Below are 17,428 nucleotides of genomic sequence, written 5' to 3' on the forward strand. Positions count from 1 at the left end.
GGTGCACATGGACATTGCTGCTGCGCTCCAGAGCTTGGCCCATTTATAAAGAGTCATGGCTGATAGCACCAACACCCTGTGGTGCGGCGCGAGGGAAGGAGGAGTGAAGGACTAAAGGAGAGGAAGGGTTAAGCGTCTGGGGATGATGGATTTTGTGTGGGGGAGGCGTTTTAAGCAGGGGGAGGGGGGGGGGTGGTAGGATAGCTGAGCTAGGTCCCCTAGTTTGTAAATCGGGAGGTGATGAAGTTGTCCCATGTGCGGCGGTCCTGGATCACACTTTGGGCAGCCTGCTGTGACGGCTCAGGCTCCATGCCCAGGTCTTCTCAGAAACCATCCTCATCAGGTGAAGCTCATTCTTCCTCCTTTTCCAGCTGTGCGATGGTATGAGCTATGCAGCAAGCCACCACGATGCTCCAGACCCACTGGGGTTTATATTAGAGCGCCTACCAGATTATTATTATAATAATGTTTATTGTCACAAGTAGGCTTACATTAACACTGCAATGAGGTTACTGTGAAAAGCCCCTAGTTGCCACATACCAGCGCCTGTTCGGGTTCACTGCTGGAGAATTCAGAATGCCCAGTTCACCGAACCGTACATCTTTCGAGACTTGTGGGAGGAAACCGGAGCACCTGGAGGAAACCCACGCAGACATGGGGAGAATGTGCAGACTCCACACAGTCAGTGACCCAAGCAGAGAATCGAACCTGGGACCCTGGCGCTGTGAAGCGACAGTGCTAACCACTGTGCTACCGTGCTGTCCACGGATGGAATACAATGTGGAAAAATGTGAAGGAGGAATGGAGGCATATACTATTTTCTAAATGGGGAAATGCTTAGGAAATCGGAAGCACAAAGGGACTTGGGAGTCCTCGTTCAAGATTCTCTTGAGGTTAATGTGTAGGTTCAGTTGGCAGTTAGGAAGGCAAATGCAATATTTTCATTCCTGTCAAGAGGGCTAGAATACAAGTGCAGGGATGAACATCTGAGGCTGTATAAAGCTCTGGTCAGACCCCATTTGGAGTATTGTGAGCAGTTTTGGGCCCTATATCTAAGGAAAGATGTGCTGGCCTTGGAAAGGGTCCAGAGGAGGTTCACAAGAATGATACCTGGAATGAAGAGCTTGTCGTATGAGGAACGGTTGAGAACTCTGGGTCTGTACTCGTTTAGAAGGATGAGGGGGGATCGTATTGAAACTTACAGGATACTGCGAGGCCTGGATAGAGTGGATGTGGAGAGGATGTTTCCACTTGTAGTTAAAACTAGAACCAGAGGACACAATCTCAGACTGAGGAGGAATTTCTTCAGCCAGAGGATGGTGAATCTGTGGAACTCTTTGCCGAAGAAAGCTGTGGAGGCCAAATCACTGCGTGTCTTTAAGACAGAGATAGATAGGTTCTTGATTAATAAGGGGATCAGGGGTTATGGGGAGAAGGCAGGAGAATGGGGATGAGAAAATATCAGCCGTGATTGAATGGAGGAGCAGACTCGATGGGACGAGTGGCCTAATTCTGCTCCTATGTCTGAAGACACATTATAAATGCAATTATTTTCTTTTTTGTTAAGCTTGAAATTGAACTGGAAGAAAAACAGCAACAGTTGAGAAAACAAAAGCAAACGATTTCAACTGTTGAGGAAGAGCTCTATGTCAAGCAAAGCAAAATTGAATCATTGGAATTGCTACTCGAGGAAGCCAGACAGGCAAGCTTTAAAAATAAAATATTAATGGTTCTTATTTAAACCGTTTCAATTCTTTGGGGATTGCACAAATATTAACTTTATAAAAAGATTTAGCAAATATCAATGGTTTGAAAGTATTTAAAGTATAATGATGTGAATTATGACCAACTAAATTGCGGTGAGTCTCAAATTACTTTTATTTCAAGTGAGTATTTCTTTTCTCATGGTTATGTATTGTTAAAATTCTTAGTTATGCCTTTTAACATTTCTTTTAGAGAAGCCCGCTGAAAAACAACATGTGCATTGAAGTGTGACAACTTAATCATCAAATCCAGCAGCAAAAAGTTAAAGCACCAGAAAAACAGCTGGCCATGCAGATCTTGCATGCTCGAAATTGTATATTAGGAAACTCCCTTGCACGAGGGCACGATTCTCTGGTCTCGTTTCACTCGCGCGAGAGAGCAACAAAGCCAGGGATAGCAGGAGAGGCCCAAACGAGAAACAATTAATGGGCGCACCCCATATCCTACAGCCTCCCACGATCTAGTGGCCTCCCCAACATGTCATGCTGGCCCCAATTAATACTCCTTTCAAAAAAAAAGTGAACTGGCTTCGGGGAACTGAGGAGGTGAGCAGCCATTTTCGGCAACTGGGTGGCAGGGGTCTCTGAACAGGGGGGGACCATCCGTGGGTTCTCCAGGGGGGTTCCGCTGGGTGTTGGGGGGGGCACCATGCCAACCCCTGGACCGTGTGTTCCTAGGGGCAACTCTAGTCCCTGCTGGTGTGCCCAACGATCGGCATAACTCACTGACCGCGGAGCTATCCCCTTGGTTGGCAGGCCATGTCGTATGTGGGGCTCATTGCCGTGCATCCCAATCACACCTTGATGCATGGACAATGTGCTAGAATACTGCAGGAGGCAGCACCACAGATACAGTGACCAATCTTCGATCACCATGGGGATGGGCTCCATGTCTGCAGCCGGATGTGCATGGGCAGGGCGTGTCGGATGGCCGCCCTGTTCCGGATGCTGACTGCGAGACGCAGCTTCGCCAGACGGGTGGAACTCTGGGGAGCTAGTGGCTGCCGTCACCAGTCCATAGGTTGGGTCCGAGTTGCCACCCTGCGCCCCATCTTCCCACTTGGTGCCCATAGGCCTGAAGGTTCACCTCGGGACAGAGCGACAGCTGGATTGAGCCCCGGCTGCCTCCCAAATCACCTGGCTCTGGCGGCTCCCCGTTGTCTGCACCATGTTGACGCCCTCAGCGATGCTCCTCAGTGCCCACCTGCAACTGGGACAAGCTCAGCTTTTCTTATCTGAGACCGGTGATGCCCCTCAGCACCTCATCCAAGGTCAGCCTGGTACTGGGTCACGTCCTCCAGCGAGTTGGGCATTCTGCTGAGGCCCTCAGCCATGGCTGTTACCGACTGAGCCACGCCTTAGACACCTCCATTAATGCTGCTGACATCGTGCACCAGATTCTCCACTGCGGTCGTCGCCGTAGTAGTGTTGGCCTCGGTGCCATGCATTGCCGGCGATATTTCCTGTGCCCGTAGGCTCTGGGACCTTTTGACTGAAAAAGGTCTTCCTGATGTCCTAAATATCTACCATTCACTTGAAAATTTTTCTCTGTAGTTTCTTAATATCTACCCTATAGAATCATTCTATTGTTTGAGGCAGCTTTATTAATTCATCCCTCAAGAAGCAATTTTGAAAAATGCCAAATTGGACCAGCTTGAACATTTGGGGATAATCTGCCCTGTACAGTTGCCAATTGGGCCGCCCTGGTCATGCCGGTTATCAAACCAGACGGTTCAGTGCATCTGCAGGGACTATAAGATGACGGTGAATTGCGTTTCCCTTTTGGGCCAATACTCAGTCCCCTGCATCGAGGACCTCTGTGCAAAGCTTTTTTTTTTTAAATATAATTTTTATTGGAATTTTTTACAGAAAATATAAAACATAATGACAAACAATGAAATGCACCAAAATAACCCATAATAACTGTAACACCCCCAGACCGTATCGATGCATGTATCACATCCCCCACCCCCCCAACCCCAATGAACAACAAAAGAACTTAAAAATAAATTTAAATTAAATAAACAAACATAGTCATCGTCCGCACCCCCCACCTTTTCCTCCCCCTTCCCCCCCCCCTCCCCCCTGGGTTGCTGCTGCTACTGTCCCCGTACCCTATCGTTGAGCCAGAAAGTCGAGAAAAGATTGCCACCGCCTAAAGAACCCTTGTACCGACCCTCTCAGGGCGAATTTGACCTTCTCTAGCTTAATGAAACCCGCCATGTCATTGATCCAGGTCTCCACCCTTGGGGGCCTCTCATCCTTCCATTGTAGCAAGATCCTTCGCCGGGCTACTAGGGACGCAAAGGCCAGCACACCGGCCTCTTTCGCCTCCTGCACTCCCGGCTCCACCCCAACCCCAAAAATCGCGAGTCCCCATCCTGGCTTGACCCTGGATCCCAAAACCCTCGACACCATCCTCGCCACCCCCTTCCAGAACTCCTCCAGTGCCGGGCATGCCCAGAACATATGGGCATGGTTCGCTGGACTCCCCGAGCACTTGACACACCTGTCTTCACCCCCAAAGAACCTACTCATCCTCGTCCCAGTCATGTGGGCCCAGTGCAGCACCTTGAATTGGATGAGGCTAAGCCGCGCACACGAGGAGGAAGAATTAACCCTCTCCAGGGCATCAGCCCATGTCCCGTCTTCGATCTGTTCCCCCAGTTCCCCCTCCCACTTAGCTTTCAGCTCCTCTACTGATGCCTCCTCCGCCTCCTGCATAACCTTGTAGATATCAGATATCTTCCCCTCTCCGACCCAGACGCCTGAAAGCACCCTGTCGCTCACCCCCCTCGCGGGAAGCGAAGGGAATCCCTCCACCTGCCACCTAGCAAATGCCTTTACCTTCAGATACCTGAACATGTTCCCCGTGGGAGCCCAAATTTCTCCTCCAACTCCCCCAGGCTCGCAAACCTCCCATCAATAAACAGGACCCTCAGCTGTCTGATGCCCGCTCTGTGCCAACCCTGAAATCCCCCATCAGTTCCCCGGGACGAACCTATGGTTCCCCCTTAACGGAGCCTCCATCGAGCCCCCCACTTCTCCCCTATGTCGCCTCCACTGCCCCCAAATCTTGAGGGTAGCCGCCACCACCGGACTCGTGGTATACCTCGTAGGAGGGAGCGGCCACGGCACCGTTACCAGGGCCCCCAGGCTTCTATCTCCACAGGACGCCCTCTCCATCCGTTTCCATGCTGCCCCCTCCCCCTCCATTACCCACTTGCACACCATCGACACATTGGCCGCCCAATAATACCCCGAGAGATTGGGTAACGCCAGCCCCCCCCATCTCTACCCCGCTCCAAGAAGACCTTCTTCACCCTCGGGGTCCCATGCGCCCAAACAAAGCTCATGATGCTGCTAGTCACCCTTCTAAAAAAGGCCCTAGGGATAAAGATGGGCAAACACTGAAAAAGGAACAAGAACCTCGGGAGAACTGTCATTTTGACGGACTGCACTCTACCCGCCAACGATAGCGGCACCATGTCCCACCTTTTAAATTCCTCCTCCATCTGCTCCACCAGCCTGGTAAAATTAAGCTTATGGAGAGTCCCCCAACTCCTGGCCACCTGCACCCCCAGGTATCTGAAACTCTTCTTAAATGGGAGTCTCCCAATTCCCTCCTCCTGATCACCCGGGTGTACTACAAATACCTCACTCTTGCCTAACTTTACCTTATAGTCCGAGAAGCCCCCAAATTTCCGCTAACAGCTCAATCACTCCCGGCATTCCCCCTTCTGGATCCGCCACACACAACAGCAGGTCGTCCGCATACAGCGATACACGATGTTCCTCCCCACCCCGCACCAGACCCCTCTATCTCCCTGATTCCCTCAACGCCATAGCCAAAGGTTCAATCGCCAGTGCAAAGAGCAAGGGGGACAGGGGGCACCCCTGCCTGGTCCCACGGTAGACCCTAAAGTACTCCGATCTCCTTCCATTGGTAACTACACTTGCCATCGGAGCCGCGTAGAGCAGCCTCACCCATTTGATGAATCCCTCCCCGAATCCGAACCGCTCCAGCACCTCCCACAGGTACCCCCACTCAACTCTATCAAACGCTTTCTCCGCATCCAGCGCCACCACTATCTCCGCCTCCCCCTCCACTGCCGGCATCATAATAACATTTAGCAGTCTCCGCACATTCGTGTTGAGCTGCCATCCCTTGACAAATTCTGTCTGATCCTCGTGTATCACCGCTGGCACACAGTCCTCTATCCTGGTGGCCAGGATCTTCGCCAGCAACTTAGCGTCAACATTGAGGAGCGAGATAGGCCTGTATGATCCACACTGCAAGGGGTCCTTATCCCGCTTCAGGATCAGAGAGATCAGTGCCCGCGACATCGTCGGGGGCAAAGCCCCCCCCTCCCATGCCTCATTGAAGGCTCGCACCAACAGGGGGCCCACCAGATCCGCATACTTTGTATAAAATTCCACCGGGAACCCGTCCGGCCCCGGCGCTTTACCTGACTGCATTTGTCCAATCCCCCTGACTAGCTCCTCTAACTCTATTGGCGCCCCCAGCCCCTCTACCAGCTCCTCTTGAACCCTTGGGAACCATAGCCTGTTCATGAAGCTCTCCATCCCCCCTCTCCCCATCGGAGGTTCCGACCGGTACTGTTCCTCGTAGAAGTCCCTAAAGACCCCATTTACTTCTGTCCCCTTCTGCACTACATTCCCACCCCTATCCGTCACTCCACCAATTTCCCTAGCCGCATCTCGCCTGCGGAGCTGATGCGCCAACATCCTGCTCGCCTTCTCCCCATACTCATATACCGCGGCCTGCGACCTCCTCCACTGTGTCTCCACCTTTCTGGTGGTCAACAAGTCAAATTTGGCCTGCAAACTACGCCGTTCCCCCAGCAACCCCTCCTCCGGTGCCTCCGCGTATCTCCTGTCCACATCCAGGAGCTCCCCCACCAGTTTCTCCCTCTCCTTCCTCTCCCTCCTTTCCCTATGGGCCCGGATGGAGATCAGCTCCCCCCGGATCACTGCTTTCAGAGCCTCCCAGACCATCCCCACCCGGACCTCCCCCGTGTCGTTGGTATCCAGATACCCCTCAATACTTCCCCGGACCCTCCTACACACCTCCTCATCAGCCAGCATCCCCACATCCAGGCGCCAGAGCGGGCCCTGGTCCCGCGCCTCCCCCATCTCCAGATCAACCCAGTGCGGAGCATGGTCTGAAATTGCTATGGCCGAATACTCTGCAACCTGCACCTTCGGGATCAATCCCCTGCTCAAGATGAAAAAATCTATTCGGGAATAGACCCTATGGACATGGGAGAAAAAGGAATACTCCCGCGCTCTCGGCCTCCCAAACCTCCAGGGATCCACCCCTCCCATCTGGTCCATGTATCCCCTCAGCACTTTGGCCGCCGCCGCTCTCCTACCCGTCCTTGAACTGAACCGGTCCAGTGGGGGATCCAGCACTGTGTTAAAGTCTCCCCCCATGATCAGCCCCCCTGCCTCCAGGTCCGGAATGCGGCCCAACAAGCGCCTCATGAAGCCGGCATCATCCCAATTCGGGGCATAAACATTAACCAGCACCACCTTCTCTCCCTGCAGCCTACCCTTCACCATAATATATCTGCCCTCCTTGTCCGACACCACCTCAGCCGCCTCGAACGCCACCCTCTTCCCCACCAGAATCGCCACCCCCCGGTTCTTCGCGTCCAATCCTGAGTGAAAAACCTGCCCCATCCACCCCTTCCTCAGACGAACCTGGTCCGCCACCTTCAAGTGGGTCTCCTGGAGCATAGCCACGTCCGCCTTCAGCCCCTTCAGATGAGAAAATACCCTAGTTCTCTTAACCGACCCATTCAACCCCCTCACGTTCCAGGTAATCAGCGGGATCAGAGGGCAACCTGCCCCTCTCCCCCGCCGGCTAGCCATAGCTTATCGACTGCTCGCCCCAGGCCAGCTCGCCCCGCCTGACCCGTTCCCCATGGCGATAACGCCTCTCCTCTACCCCCCCCCGGCCCACACCAGCTCCTTCCTGGCCATTCCAGCAGCAACCCGGTATCCCCCCCCCCCAGGCTAGGACCCCTCCTAGCCGCGACGCACCCTCCATGGTACTTCCGTGAGTCAGCTGACTTCTGCTGACCCGGTAGCTCCTGCCAAAACCCATCTCCTCCCGGCATGGGGTCATCCTCCTCTTGCCACACCTCCTTGGCACCGCTTCAGCGTGGGAAAGAAAACCAGTAGAGGCCACGCCCCCACCTCCAGCTCCGCTCCCCCCGCCCCGCAGCGCGGACAACCAGAGGAAAGCCCGCGCTTTCACACTGCCACACCCCACCCTTCTGACGCAGCTCCTGAAAATCCAGTTTCACCCCAACCCCCAGCCCCGTACAGAAGAGAACATATGAAGCACATACCCCCAACGTTCCCCACATACCCCACACCCATACCCAACAGACAAACCCACCCGGAAACAGAGCAAAAAGAAAACCAGCATAAAAAAAACACGTGTCAAAATTGAAGAACAACAACAGCGAAAACAGCAACGGCCATAGTGTGTCCCCAGACCCTAGTTCGAGTCCAGCTTCTCCGCCTGTACAAAGGCCCACGCCTCCTCCGGGGACTCGAAGTAGTGGTGCCGGTCCTTATATGTCACCCACAGACGCGCAGGCTGCAGCATTCCAAATCTGACCTGCTTGGCATGCAGCACCGCCTTCGTCCGGTTGAACCCGGCCCGCCGCTTTGCCACCTCCGCACTCCAGTCCTGGTAGATTCGCACTACCGAATTCTCCCACTTGCTGCTCCTCTCTTTCTTGGCCCAGCGCAGCACAAACTCCCGGTCACTAAATCGATGGAACCGCACCAGCACCGCCCGCGGGGGTTCATTTGCCTTAGGCCTCCTGGCCAGCACTCTGTGAGCTCCCTCAAGCTCCAGGGGCAAATGGAAGGACCCCGCTCCCATCAACGACCTCAACATCGTGGTCACGTACGACGGGAGATCCGACCCCTCCAGCCCCTCCGCCAGGCCCAGGATCCTCAAATTCTTTCGCCTCGTGCGAACGTCCAGCTCCTCCAAGCGGCCTTGCCACTTTTTGTGAAGTGCCTCGTGCAACTCCACTTTCCCCACGAGGACCACGGCCTCCTCCTCCCGCTCAGCGGCCTGCTGCTGCAACTCCCGAATGGACACCTCCTGGGCCGCCTGGGCCCCAAGCAGCTTGTTGGTAGTCTCATTCAGGGAGTCCAGAAACTCAGCCTTCAGCTCCGCAAAACAGCGCAGAAGAGAGGCCTGCTGCTCCTGCGCCCACTTCCACCAGTCCTCGGGTGTTCCGCCGGCCTCCATTTTGTCCTTCTTCCCCCGCTTTTCTTGGGGAGCTGCTGCAGCTTTTTCCTTTGCCCCACTCCAGGTGAGCACCATAAATTATGGGGACTGCTCCTCTAGACACCTTCCCCCACCGGGATTCGTCGAGACAGCGCTGTTTGGGGCCCTCAAATCGGCCCAAAAGTCCTTAAGTAGCGGGAGCTGCGGTTCGGCTTAGCTCCGCATAGCCGCAACTGGAAGTCTCCAAAGACGATTTTCTGACCGCTCCACTCCTAGTCCAGGCCATCCACCGGTGGAGAATCTGAGAAGGAGTGTTCCCACACGGGGAAAAGTTCAAACAGCACCACTACGAGCCCTTAAAAGAGCCCCAAAGTCCGAAAATAGTGGGAGCCACTGAACGTGCGTCTTAGCTCCGCATCACCGCCACCGGAAGTCCGTCTCCGCTTCTTCAATGGCCTTGGTGAGATCTTTTCACAGTTCTTCCCTCTGCTGCTAGAATTCAGCTTTCATAAAGGCCCTCAAGTCAGCTTGAGACCTCTAAGCTGGCCCTTCCCCCGCTTGCATGCTTGCAGAGGCTTTTGTCTGCTGCTGCTTCAGACAAATCTTGCACTGTTTCTGAGGGTCTGATAACCAAGAAACATACCATTCCTGGGGGAAAGTACTCCTCGAACATTCACCTACACCTTTTCATCGAAATTCCAACCCGTGTTGCTTAAAAAAGAGCTCTTTTCTGTAACATTAGGCAGGAGCTGCATCTGTGTGATCACTCACTCCATGATGCACACCTCTGTGCAAAGCTGAGCGGAAGACGAACATTCACAAAACTGGACATGACTGATGCATATCTACAGTTAACACTGGACCCGGACCCCCGCCAGTTCATCACCTTGAGCACTCACAGTGGTTTATACGAACATGCCCAGTTGCAGTTTGGGCTCTTGTCCGCAAGTGCTATTTTCCAGCTGTGATGGAGAGCATCCTGCGGGGGTTACCCAGGGTTTCTCAAGGTGGCTGTCTACTTGGATGATGTCCTCATCACTTGAGTGTCTGACTAGGAACATCTGGTGAATTTAGCTAACGTCCTCTGGTGTTTAGAACAGGCGGACGTTCGCCTCCAGCGGGAAAAATGTTTTTCATGCCTGTGACATCACTTATTTGGGGTACCAAGAGGACAAGCTGCGGCAATGAAACAGGCCACCATCCCTGGCAGACAGACAGAACTACACTTTTTCCTCGGATTAGTGAATCATTGTAAGAAATTCAACCCGAACCTGCAACAACACCTCCCCCCCCCAAAATTCCCCTTCACCTCTGCTAAAGAAGGGTCAACCATGAGACTGGACACCGTCTCAACAGCGGGCATTTGACACGGCAAAATGGCAGCTGTTGTCCTCAAAACGACGAACACACTTCGACCCCACCAAGCTGCTGCTGTTAACATGTGATCTGTCCCCTTATGGGGTGGGCGCTGTCCATCCATGGCCGATCGATGAGAGCAACTATTCGCATTTGCATCTCATGCAATCGAATAGGAAGGGTTGGCAGTCGTCTTTGGAGTCCGTAAGTTCCATTTTCACGGTCATTTTCACGGTCTACACTGACCATAAACCGTTATTGGGTCTATTCAAAGAAGACCGAGCAATTTTCCCGACCGCGTCCGCCAGGTTCCAGCATTGGGCCCTATTGCCAGGGGCATATGAGTACAACTTCGAACATCGCCCCAGCGCGAAGATCCCACACGCAGATAACTCGCCTCCCCACTCCACAAGGCCACAGATGTCCCCTCTGCAGAGGAGGTGGTGGCTGTGCTCTACATTATGGACTCATTGCCGGTGACGGCTGCCCAAATAAAGAGTTAGACCCAGACAGACCTGTCCTGGTCTGTCACATGGTGAGGTACGGGGCCCAGCACAGGGCGCTACCTAATGATTTGAAGGCCTACACCTCCAAAGTTCTGCAGCTCAGCATGGAGGATGGCATTCTCCCTTGGGGGACCTGGGTGGTCGTCCCAGAACGCAGGTGAGCCACCCTACTACAGGAACTCCATAACGGACACCCGGGGGTGTCGAAGGTGAAGATGCTTACCTGCTGTTATGTCTGGTGGCCGGGCATCGACACGGATATTGAGAATCTGGCCCACGATGTCGACCATGCCAGGAGCACCAGAAGGGCAGCATGGTAGCACATGTGATTAGCACCTGTGGCTTCACAGCGCCAGGGTCCCAGGTTCGATTCACTGCTGGGTCACTTTCTGTGTGGAGTCTGCACATTCTCCCCGTGTCTGCGTGGGTTTCCTCCGGGTGCTCCGGTTTCCTCCCACAGTCCAAAGCTGTGCAGGTTAGGTGGATTGGCCTTAATGATCAAAACCGGTTAGGAGGGGTTATTGGGTTCTGGGGATAGGGTGGAAGTGAGGCCTTAAGTGGGTTGGTGCAGACTCGATGGGTCGAATGGCCTCCTTCTGCACTGTAAGTTCTATGTTAAGGCTCCACCAGCGGCGCCTTTACATCCATGGGACTGGCCGGACGACCATGGTAGTGTCTTTGCATAGACTTTGCCAGTCCTTTTCAGGGTTCAATGTTCCTGGTCATTGTAGACGCACACTCAGTGGTTCGACGTCCACAGGATGCAGGCAACAACTGCAAGGGCGACTGTAGACCACCTGCACTACACCTTCAGCACACATGGTATCCCGGAGGTACTGGTCTCCGACAATGGTGCCCGCTTTTACTAGTGCAGAGTCCAAGGTATTTGTGGCTGCGAGCGGGATCCACCGCGAGTGGGATCCGACTGTCGAGGCCAGGAGGTTGAGCTGCCGATGCCGTCTTTTCGGATCCCGACTTGAGCTCTGGGTTGGACGTCCAGCTGTAGGAAGAAGCAGATCCAGCTCCATCGACCCCCACGCCGATACCCTCACCCTCTCCACCTCACCGGTCCAGCCTCGATGCTCGGTACGGAAGCACCGCAAGTATACTGAGTCAGCCCTTTCAACGCCGGAAAGCTGACACCAGGCAAAACGGATAACGGGTCCCACGGATCAGCCAGAGGACATTCTATTGCCTGGGCAGTTTCTCATTAACTCATAACGAGTATGAACTCTCCCGGTAATTGGGGAGGAGCTTCCCCCTTAACCAGGAAGGCTCCACATTATTAAAACTCCAGCCTGGGTGCATGTCAAGGAGGGGGACCCTTCGGGGCATGGGAGTTTAGTGTATCTTAATAAATCTCTCGTTGTATCCTCCTGTGCGTCTCAAGAGTGTCGCCCTTCAGATTCTACATCAACGACCATTTCTTTCACTATGATTTCAGTCACAATTTCTTCCTTGGTAAATGCAGATGCAAAGTCTGTCGCCTACCTTCTGCATCAAGTTCTCTTCGTAATTTTTGATTCCCCTCCATTGTCTTAATACCTATTTAAGTTTGTGGCCGACACAAAGATCTGGGAATCATTTCCATTGATTTAGCATAACTAAACCTACAACTGTCTCATATAATTGTAAAGCAGCAATGGCACCTACTTACTTGAAAAGTTCAAATTACAGACCTCTAATAATCACAGATCATTTCCAAATCATTATGCCTGTGTTGCATGTCGCAGCAGCCATGTCGAAGGAGAATTTGTTGATAGCTAATTCAGCTGAGGAGGCGACTAGCCAATTTATGACTATGCTCAGAAGTATATAGATATGTGAATTGATCTATTCACAGCTTGAAAATCAGAGCACGAGCTATTAATGTTTCTGTTGAAAAAATGAAAATCGCTTATTGTCACGAGTAGGCTTCAATGAAGTTACTGTGAAAAGCCCCTAGTCGCCACATTCCGGCGCCTGTTCGGGGAGGCTGGTACGGGAATCGAACCGTGCTGCTGGCCTGCTTGGTCTGCTTTAACAGCCAGCGATTTAGCCCAGTGAGCTAAACCAGCCCCATTTCATATAATGGTCAAAAGTTGAAAAGGCAATTTTCATTTGCAGCAGAACTAAATGAAATGAAATGTAAATCACTTATTGTCACAAGTAGGCTTCAAATGAAGTTACTGTGAAAAGAATGTTTATGTGAACTTTCCAATACTTGGTTATTTTTCTTATTTCTTATCTGAGTCAAACTCTTGTTCTTAGCAGATTTGTAAAGTTGGTGTTATCTATTCCATGCCAGCATAATTTGAACATTTTATTTATATTTCTAGGAAACAAAGAAACAAATTGAAAGAAGTGATGCTGTATTAAAAGCTTTACAAAATCAGACAGAAGAAGAAACTTCCAAAGTCTGTAAACTTTAGCCTATACTTTTAATTTAACATCTCTATTTTTATAGAAAGTAAATGGATGAAAAAAATAATTAGTAACTTCAAATTCTGTGACCATTTTATTAAATGTGTGCATTTCAGTCAGTAATCTTTAATCGCAAGCTTTTTAAATGTTTTACATTTTCACTGCTTTATTGAACAAAAACAGGTTAAAGGCCTGGAAACAGCCGTGGTGATTTGCAAGGAAGAGCTGAAAATGCAGTTGCAGCAAGTTGAAGATAACAGGGACCAGCAAGAGAAACAGATGAGAAAGAAGTCTGAAGAGGTAAATTATACTGATATATATTGCTATCAATGTCAAACATTTTTTTTTACCAGACTTCTGTTTCATTCACGTCAGGACTCAAAAAACAAAACCGATGTGATCATTTTCAGAGCAAAACTGGTTACTTTCTTCAGCTTGCCAAAAATGTGAAATATGTATTATATTGCAGAGTTGGTTCTAATTGACGGACTGAATGTCCAATTTAAATATTGTTTTTCCTTTTCAGTCATTTTTATGGACTGTCCCAAGTGAGTCATTGCACCAAATGGCAATTGTATAAAATAATGTGTACTATTTTTCCTAAAGCTGACTCATAATTCGTGTATTTACGTATATAGTATTGAACTTAATGTTGTCTACATATTGTCTGTCTGTTCAATACTGCATTGTAAAAGGGCTTCTCTCACTTTCATCTGTTTTACTCATCTGGTGTTTTGCCCAGAAGATAATTTACAGATTCCTTCCACATGAGCCAATTATCTTCTCCCAAGTCCGAAAAAAAATTGGCAATTGTGGAAAATAACTCAAAGGGATTGATTGGGAAAGAGGGACAGGGAGAGGAAAGTTCTTTGTAAATAAATTTCTACCAAGTTATGTGTCCTATTAGCTCCTCTAACTGTTCCACTGACCATAGAGCATCAAACAAAGTCGCCAAATACAGCAATAAATCATCTGGATTTAGGAGTCAGTAAATGGGGGGAGGGATGTCAATTGCAATGGCTGTAAAAGACTGAGGGAAGATAGGGGAGGAAGACAGTAGTTGTAGAAAAATATAAGGTATTACATTTGGATGCAAAATTAGGGGAAAGAAATACATCTGATTGTTAATATTCTACACCGAATACCTGAGCTTTGAGACACAAATTTGATTGAGGTGGCGAGGAGATCTCACAGCGCCGAGGACCCAGTTTGGATCCCAGCCCTGGGTCACTGTCCATATGGAATTTGCACATTCTCCCCGTGTCTGTGTAGGTCTCACCCTCCAACTCAAAGATGTGCAGGGTAGGTGGATTGGCCACGCTAAATTGCCTCTTAATTGGAAAAAAGTAATTGGGTACTCTAAAAAATTTTTTTAAAGATAGCAAGGAGATAAAGTCATCCTTTGTTTTTACAAAAGTAAGGAGATAATGTCTCACCGGCATGAAACTCCACACGCCCGGCAGTAGTGGCTGCCCTGAGGGTGTGGGGACAGTGGCAGAAACACATGGGAGTGGAGGGGGTGTCGGTGAGGGCACCAATTTGTGGCAACCACTGGTTCGCGCCGGGGGGCTAGTTGGGGGATTTTAGGGGTGGCAGCGGGCTGGGCCAAGCGAATTGGGGATTTGTTAATAGATGGGGGCTTTCTGTGTTTGGAGGAATTGGAGGAGGAGTTTGAGCTGCCTGGTGGGAATGGGTTTCGCTACTTGAAGGTGAGGGTCTTTGTGCGGAGGCAGGTCTCGACCTTTCCGCACCTGCCACCCCCGGGGGGTACAGGACCAGGTAGTGTTGAAAATGGGAGATGGGAGGCATCGGAAATTTATAAAGAGCTCATGGATTGGGAGGGAGCCCCGATCGGGGAAGTAAAGCGAAAGTGGGAGGAAGAACTGGGCAGGGAGTTGGAGGGCGGGTTATGAGAGGATGCCCTGAGGAGAGTCAACGTGTCCTCGTCATGACAGGCTTAGCCTGATACAATTCAAAGTGGTCCACAGGGCGCATGTGACTGTGGCCTGGATGAGCAGGTTGTTTGAAGGGGTGGAGGATATGTGAGGGCGGTGTACGGGAGGGCCCGCGAATCACGTCCATATGTTTTGAGCATGCCCGAGGCTTAGGGGATTTTGGTAGAGATTTGCTGATGTCATGTAGAAGGTATTGAAGGTAAGGGTGTTTCCGAGGTAGTGATTTTTGGTGTGTCGGAAGACCCGGGTGTTCGGGGGCGAGAGAGGTCAATGTTTTGGCCTTTGCCTCCCTGATAGCCTGGAGATGGATCTTATTGGTGTGGAGGGACCCGGAACCCCCAAAATCGGGGATATGGCTTCGCCACACGGCTGGGTTTCTCAGGCTTGAGAAGATCAAGTTCGCCCTGAGAGGATCGATGCTAGGGTTCGCCCGGAGGTGGCAGCCGTTTATCGATTTCATTGGGGAAAATTAAGCTGTCCACCGCGGCGGTGGTGGTGGGTGGGTGGGGGGGTGTATAAGGTGGAAAATGGGGATTGGGGAATTATGTATGTACGCCATGTTGGCTGGGGTTGGTTGTTAGTTGGGTGTGTGTTATTCACTTTGTTTTTTTTCTCTTAAAAATTGTTAACATTATAAATGTTTTATAAAAAAAATAAATATTAGATACAATAAGCATAATGAGAAAGGAAGTACTGAAGGGACTGTCATCCTTCAAGGTAGATAAATCACCAGGAACGGATGGCTTGTATCCCAGGCTGTTAAGAGAGGCCAAGGAGGAAATAGCAGATGCACTAATAATTTTCCAATCCTCAGATACAGGCAAAGTACCAAATGTTTCTTTTGGGAATGATTTTTATTAAATTTTTAAAATTTCATACAAAAGATGACAAAAGACATAAACACACCGATGTCGCTCGCGTTTGCCCTCAACACCTCACAACACACCCCTTCTTCCAGTATCGGCCCAACTCCACCACTTTCGCTTTCACCCCTCAACCGAACGCAACTCCTCTCCCACTATTCAGTGGTACATTCCGGATGTACTACCCTCCACCGATCCCGTGCAGGATAAAATCCGCTCCAACAAGGTAGATAACTACCACCGGGAAGGCCGGAACAACTGCTTAACCTGAAAGTTCCTGAACCCGTCCGTATCCTCGAGCCAGTACTGCTCCCTTAACTCCTTCAAACTGATGAACCACTCTTCCAAGAATAGGTCCCTTACCTTCTCCAATTCTCTTTCCCAACATGCACTAAATGTGGCATCCAGCCATGCCGGCTCCAAATAGATGATTGGTACAAATGGGAGCCCCTCGTGAGGCTGCTCCCAATTTGAAATGTTGGTGGAGTTGCCTCCAGATTTTAAGTGTGGGCACCACTACTAGATTTGTTGAATATCTCAGTGGTGCCATTACCAACCCTCCCAAGGTCGTCTCCCTAACTGACTCCAATTCCATCCATACACCGGGTCTCCGCTCCATCCCAGCACCTTCTCTGCATTAGCATAGAACATTACAGCGCAGTACAGGCCCTTCGGCCCACGATGTTGCGCCGTCCTGTGAAACCCCTCTAAAGTCCCTCTACACTATTCCCTTATCGTCCATAATAGAACATAGCAGGCCAATAATAATAACAAATGTGGTAGCATGAAGCCCACTGCCTATCACTCCCTCTGAATCACCCCTCTTTGAATCTTTCGGATCTTGCCCACCCAGATAAATCCAGTGATAGATCAGTCCATCTCTTGAAAAAAATAACGAACAGAAAGAACGGGTGGCACTGAAATAGGAATCGAGTTAAGACATTCATTCTAACTGACTGAACTCGGCCCGCCAGCAATAGTGGGAGACTATCTCACTTCCTGCAAGTTTGACTTTGCCCTGCTCACCAAGCTCAACGCCATGGGCAACAGCTCAATTGCCATCAGAAACAACAAAGGAGACGGCGGACTTCCTTGCCTCGTGCCCCGATGTAGCTGAAAGGTCTCAGAGGTCATATTATTAGTAGACATTAGCAAACAGTGCCTCATACAGCAGCCACATCCAGGACACAAAACCGGTCCCAGCCCAAAGCTCTCTAAAAGCGTAAAGAGAGGAGGTATCCCCACTCCACCCGGTCAAATGCCATCTCCACATCCAGAGATACAATGATCTCCGCCACTG

The 17,428-nt window shown here is 50.9% G+C and overlaps 1 protein-coding gene across 4 annotated transcripts in view; it reads left to right on the top strand.

Annotated features, from left to right (window-relative positions):
• ccdc18 (coiled-coil domain containing 18) overlaps nt 1-17,428 on the top strand; it is a 182,276-nt gene that overhangs the window by 83,408 nt on the left and 81,440 nt on the right. For all 4 annotated transcript variants that reach the window (XM_038793852.1, XM_038793853.1, XM_038793850.1 and 1 more), the window contains 3 exons: nt 1,568-1,702; nt 13,226-13,303; nt 13,494-13,610. In XM_038793852.1, coding sequence (XP_038649780.1) covers nt 1,568-1,702; nt 13,226-13,303; nt 13,494-13,610 — 330 coding nt within the window. The remainder of the gene's footprint in view (nt 1-1,567; nt 1,703-13,225; nt 13,304-13,493; nt 13,611-17,428) is intronic.

The sequence above is a fragment of the Scyliorhinus canicula genome, chromosome 4 (genome assembly GCF_902713615.1).
Source record: "Scyliorhinus canicula chromosome 4, sScyCan1.1, whole genome shotgun sequence".
Lineage (NCBI taxonomy): Eukaryota > Metazoa > Chordata > Chondrichthyes > Carcharhiniformes > Scyliorhinidae > Scyliorhinus > Scyliorhinus canicula.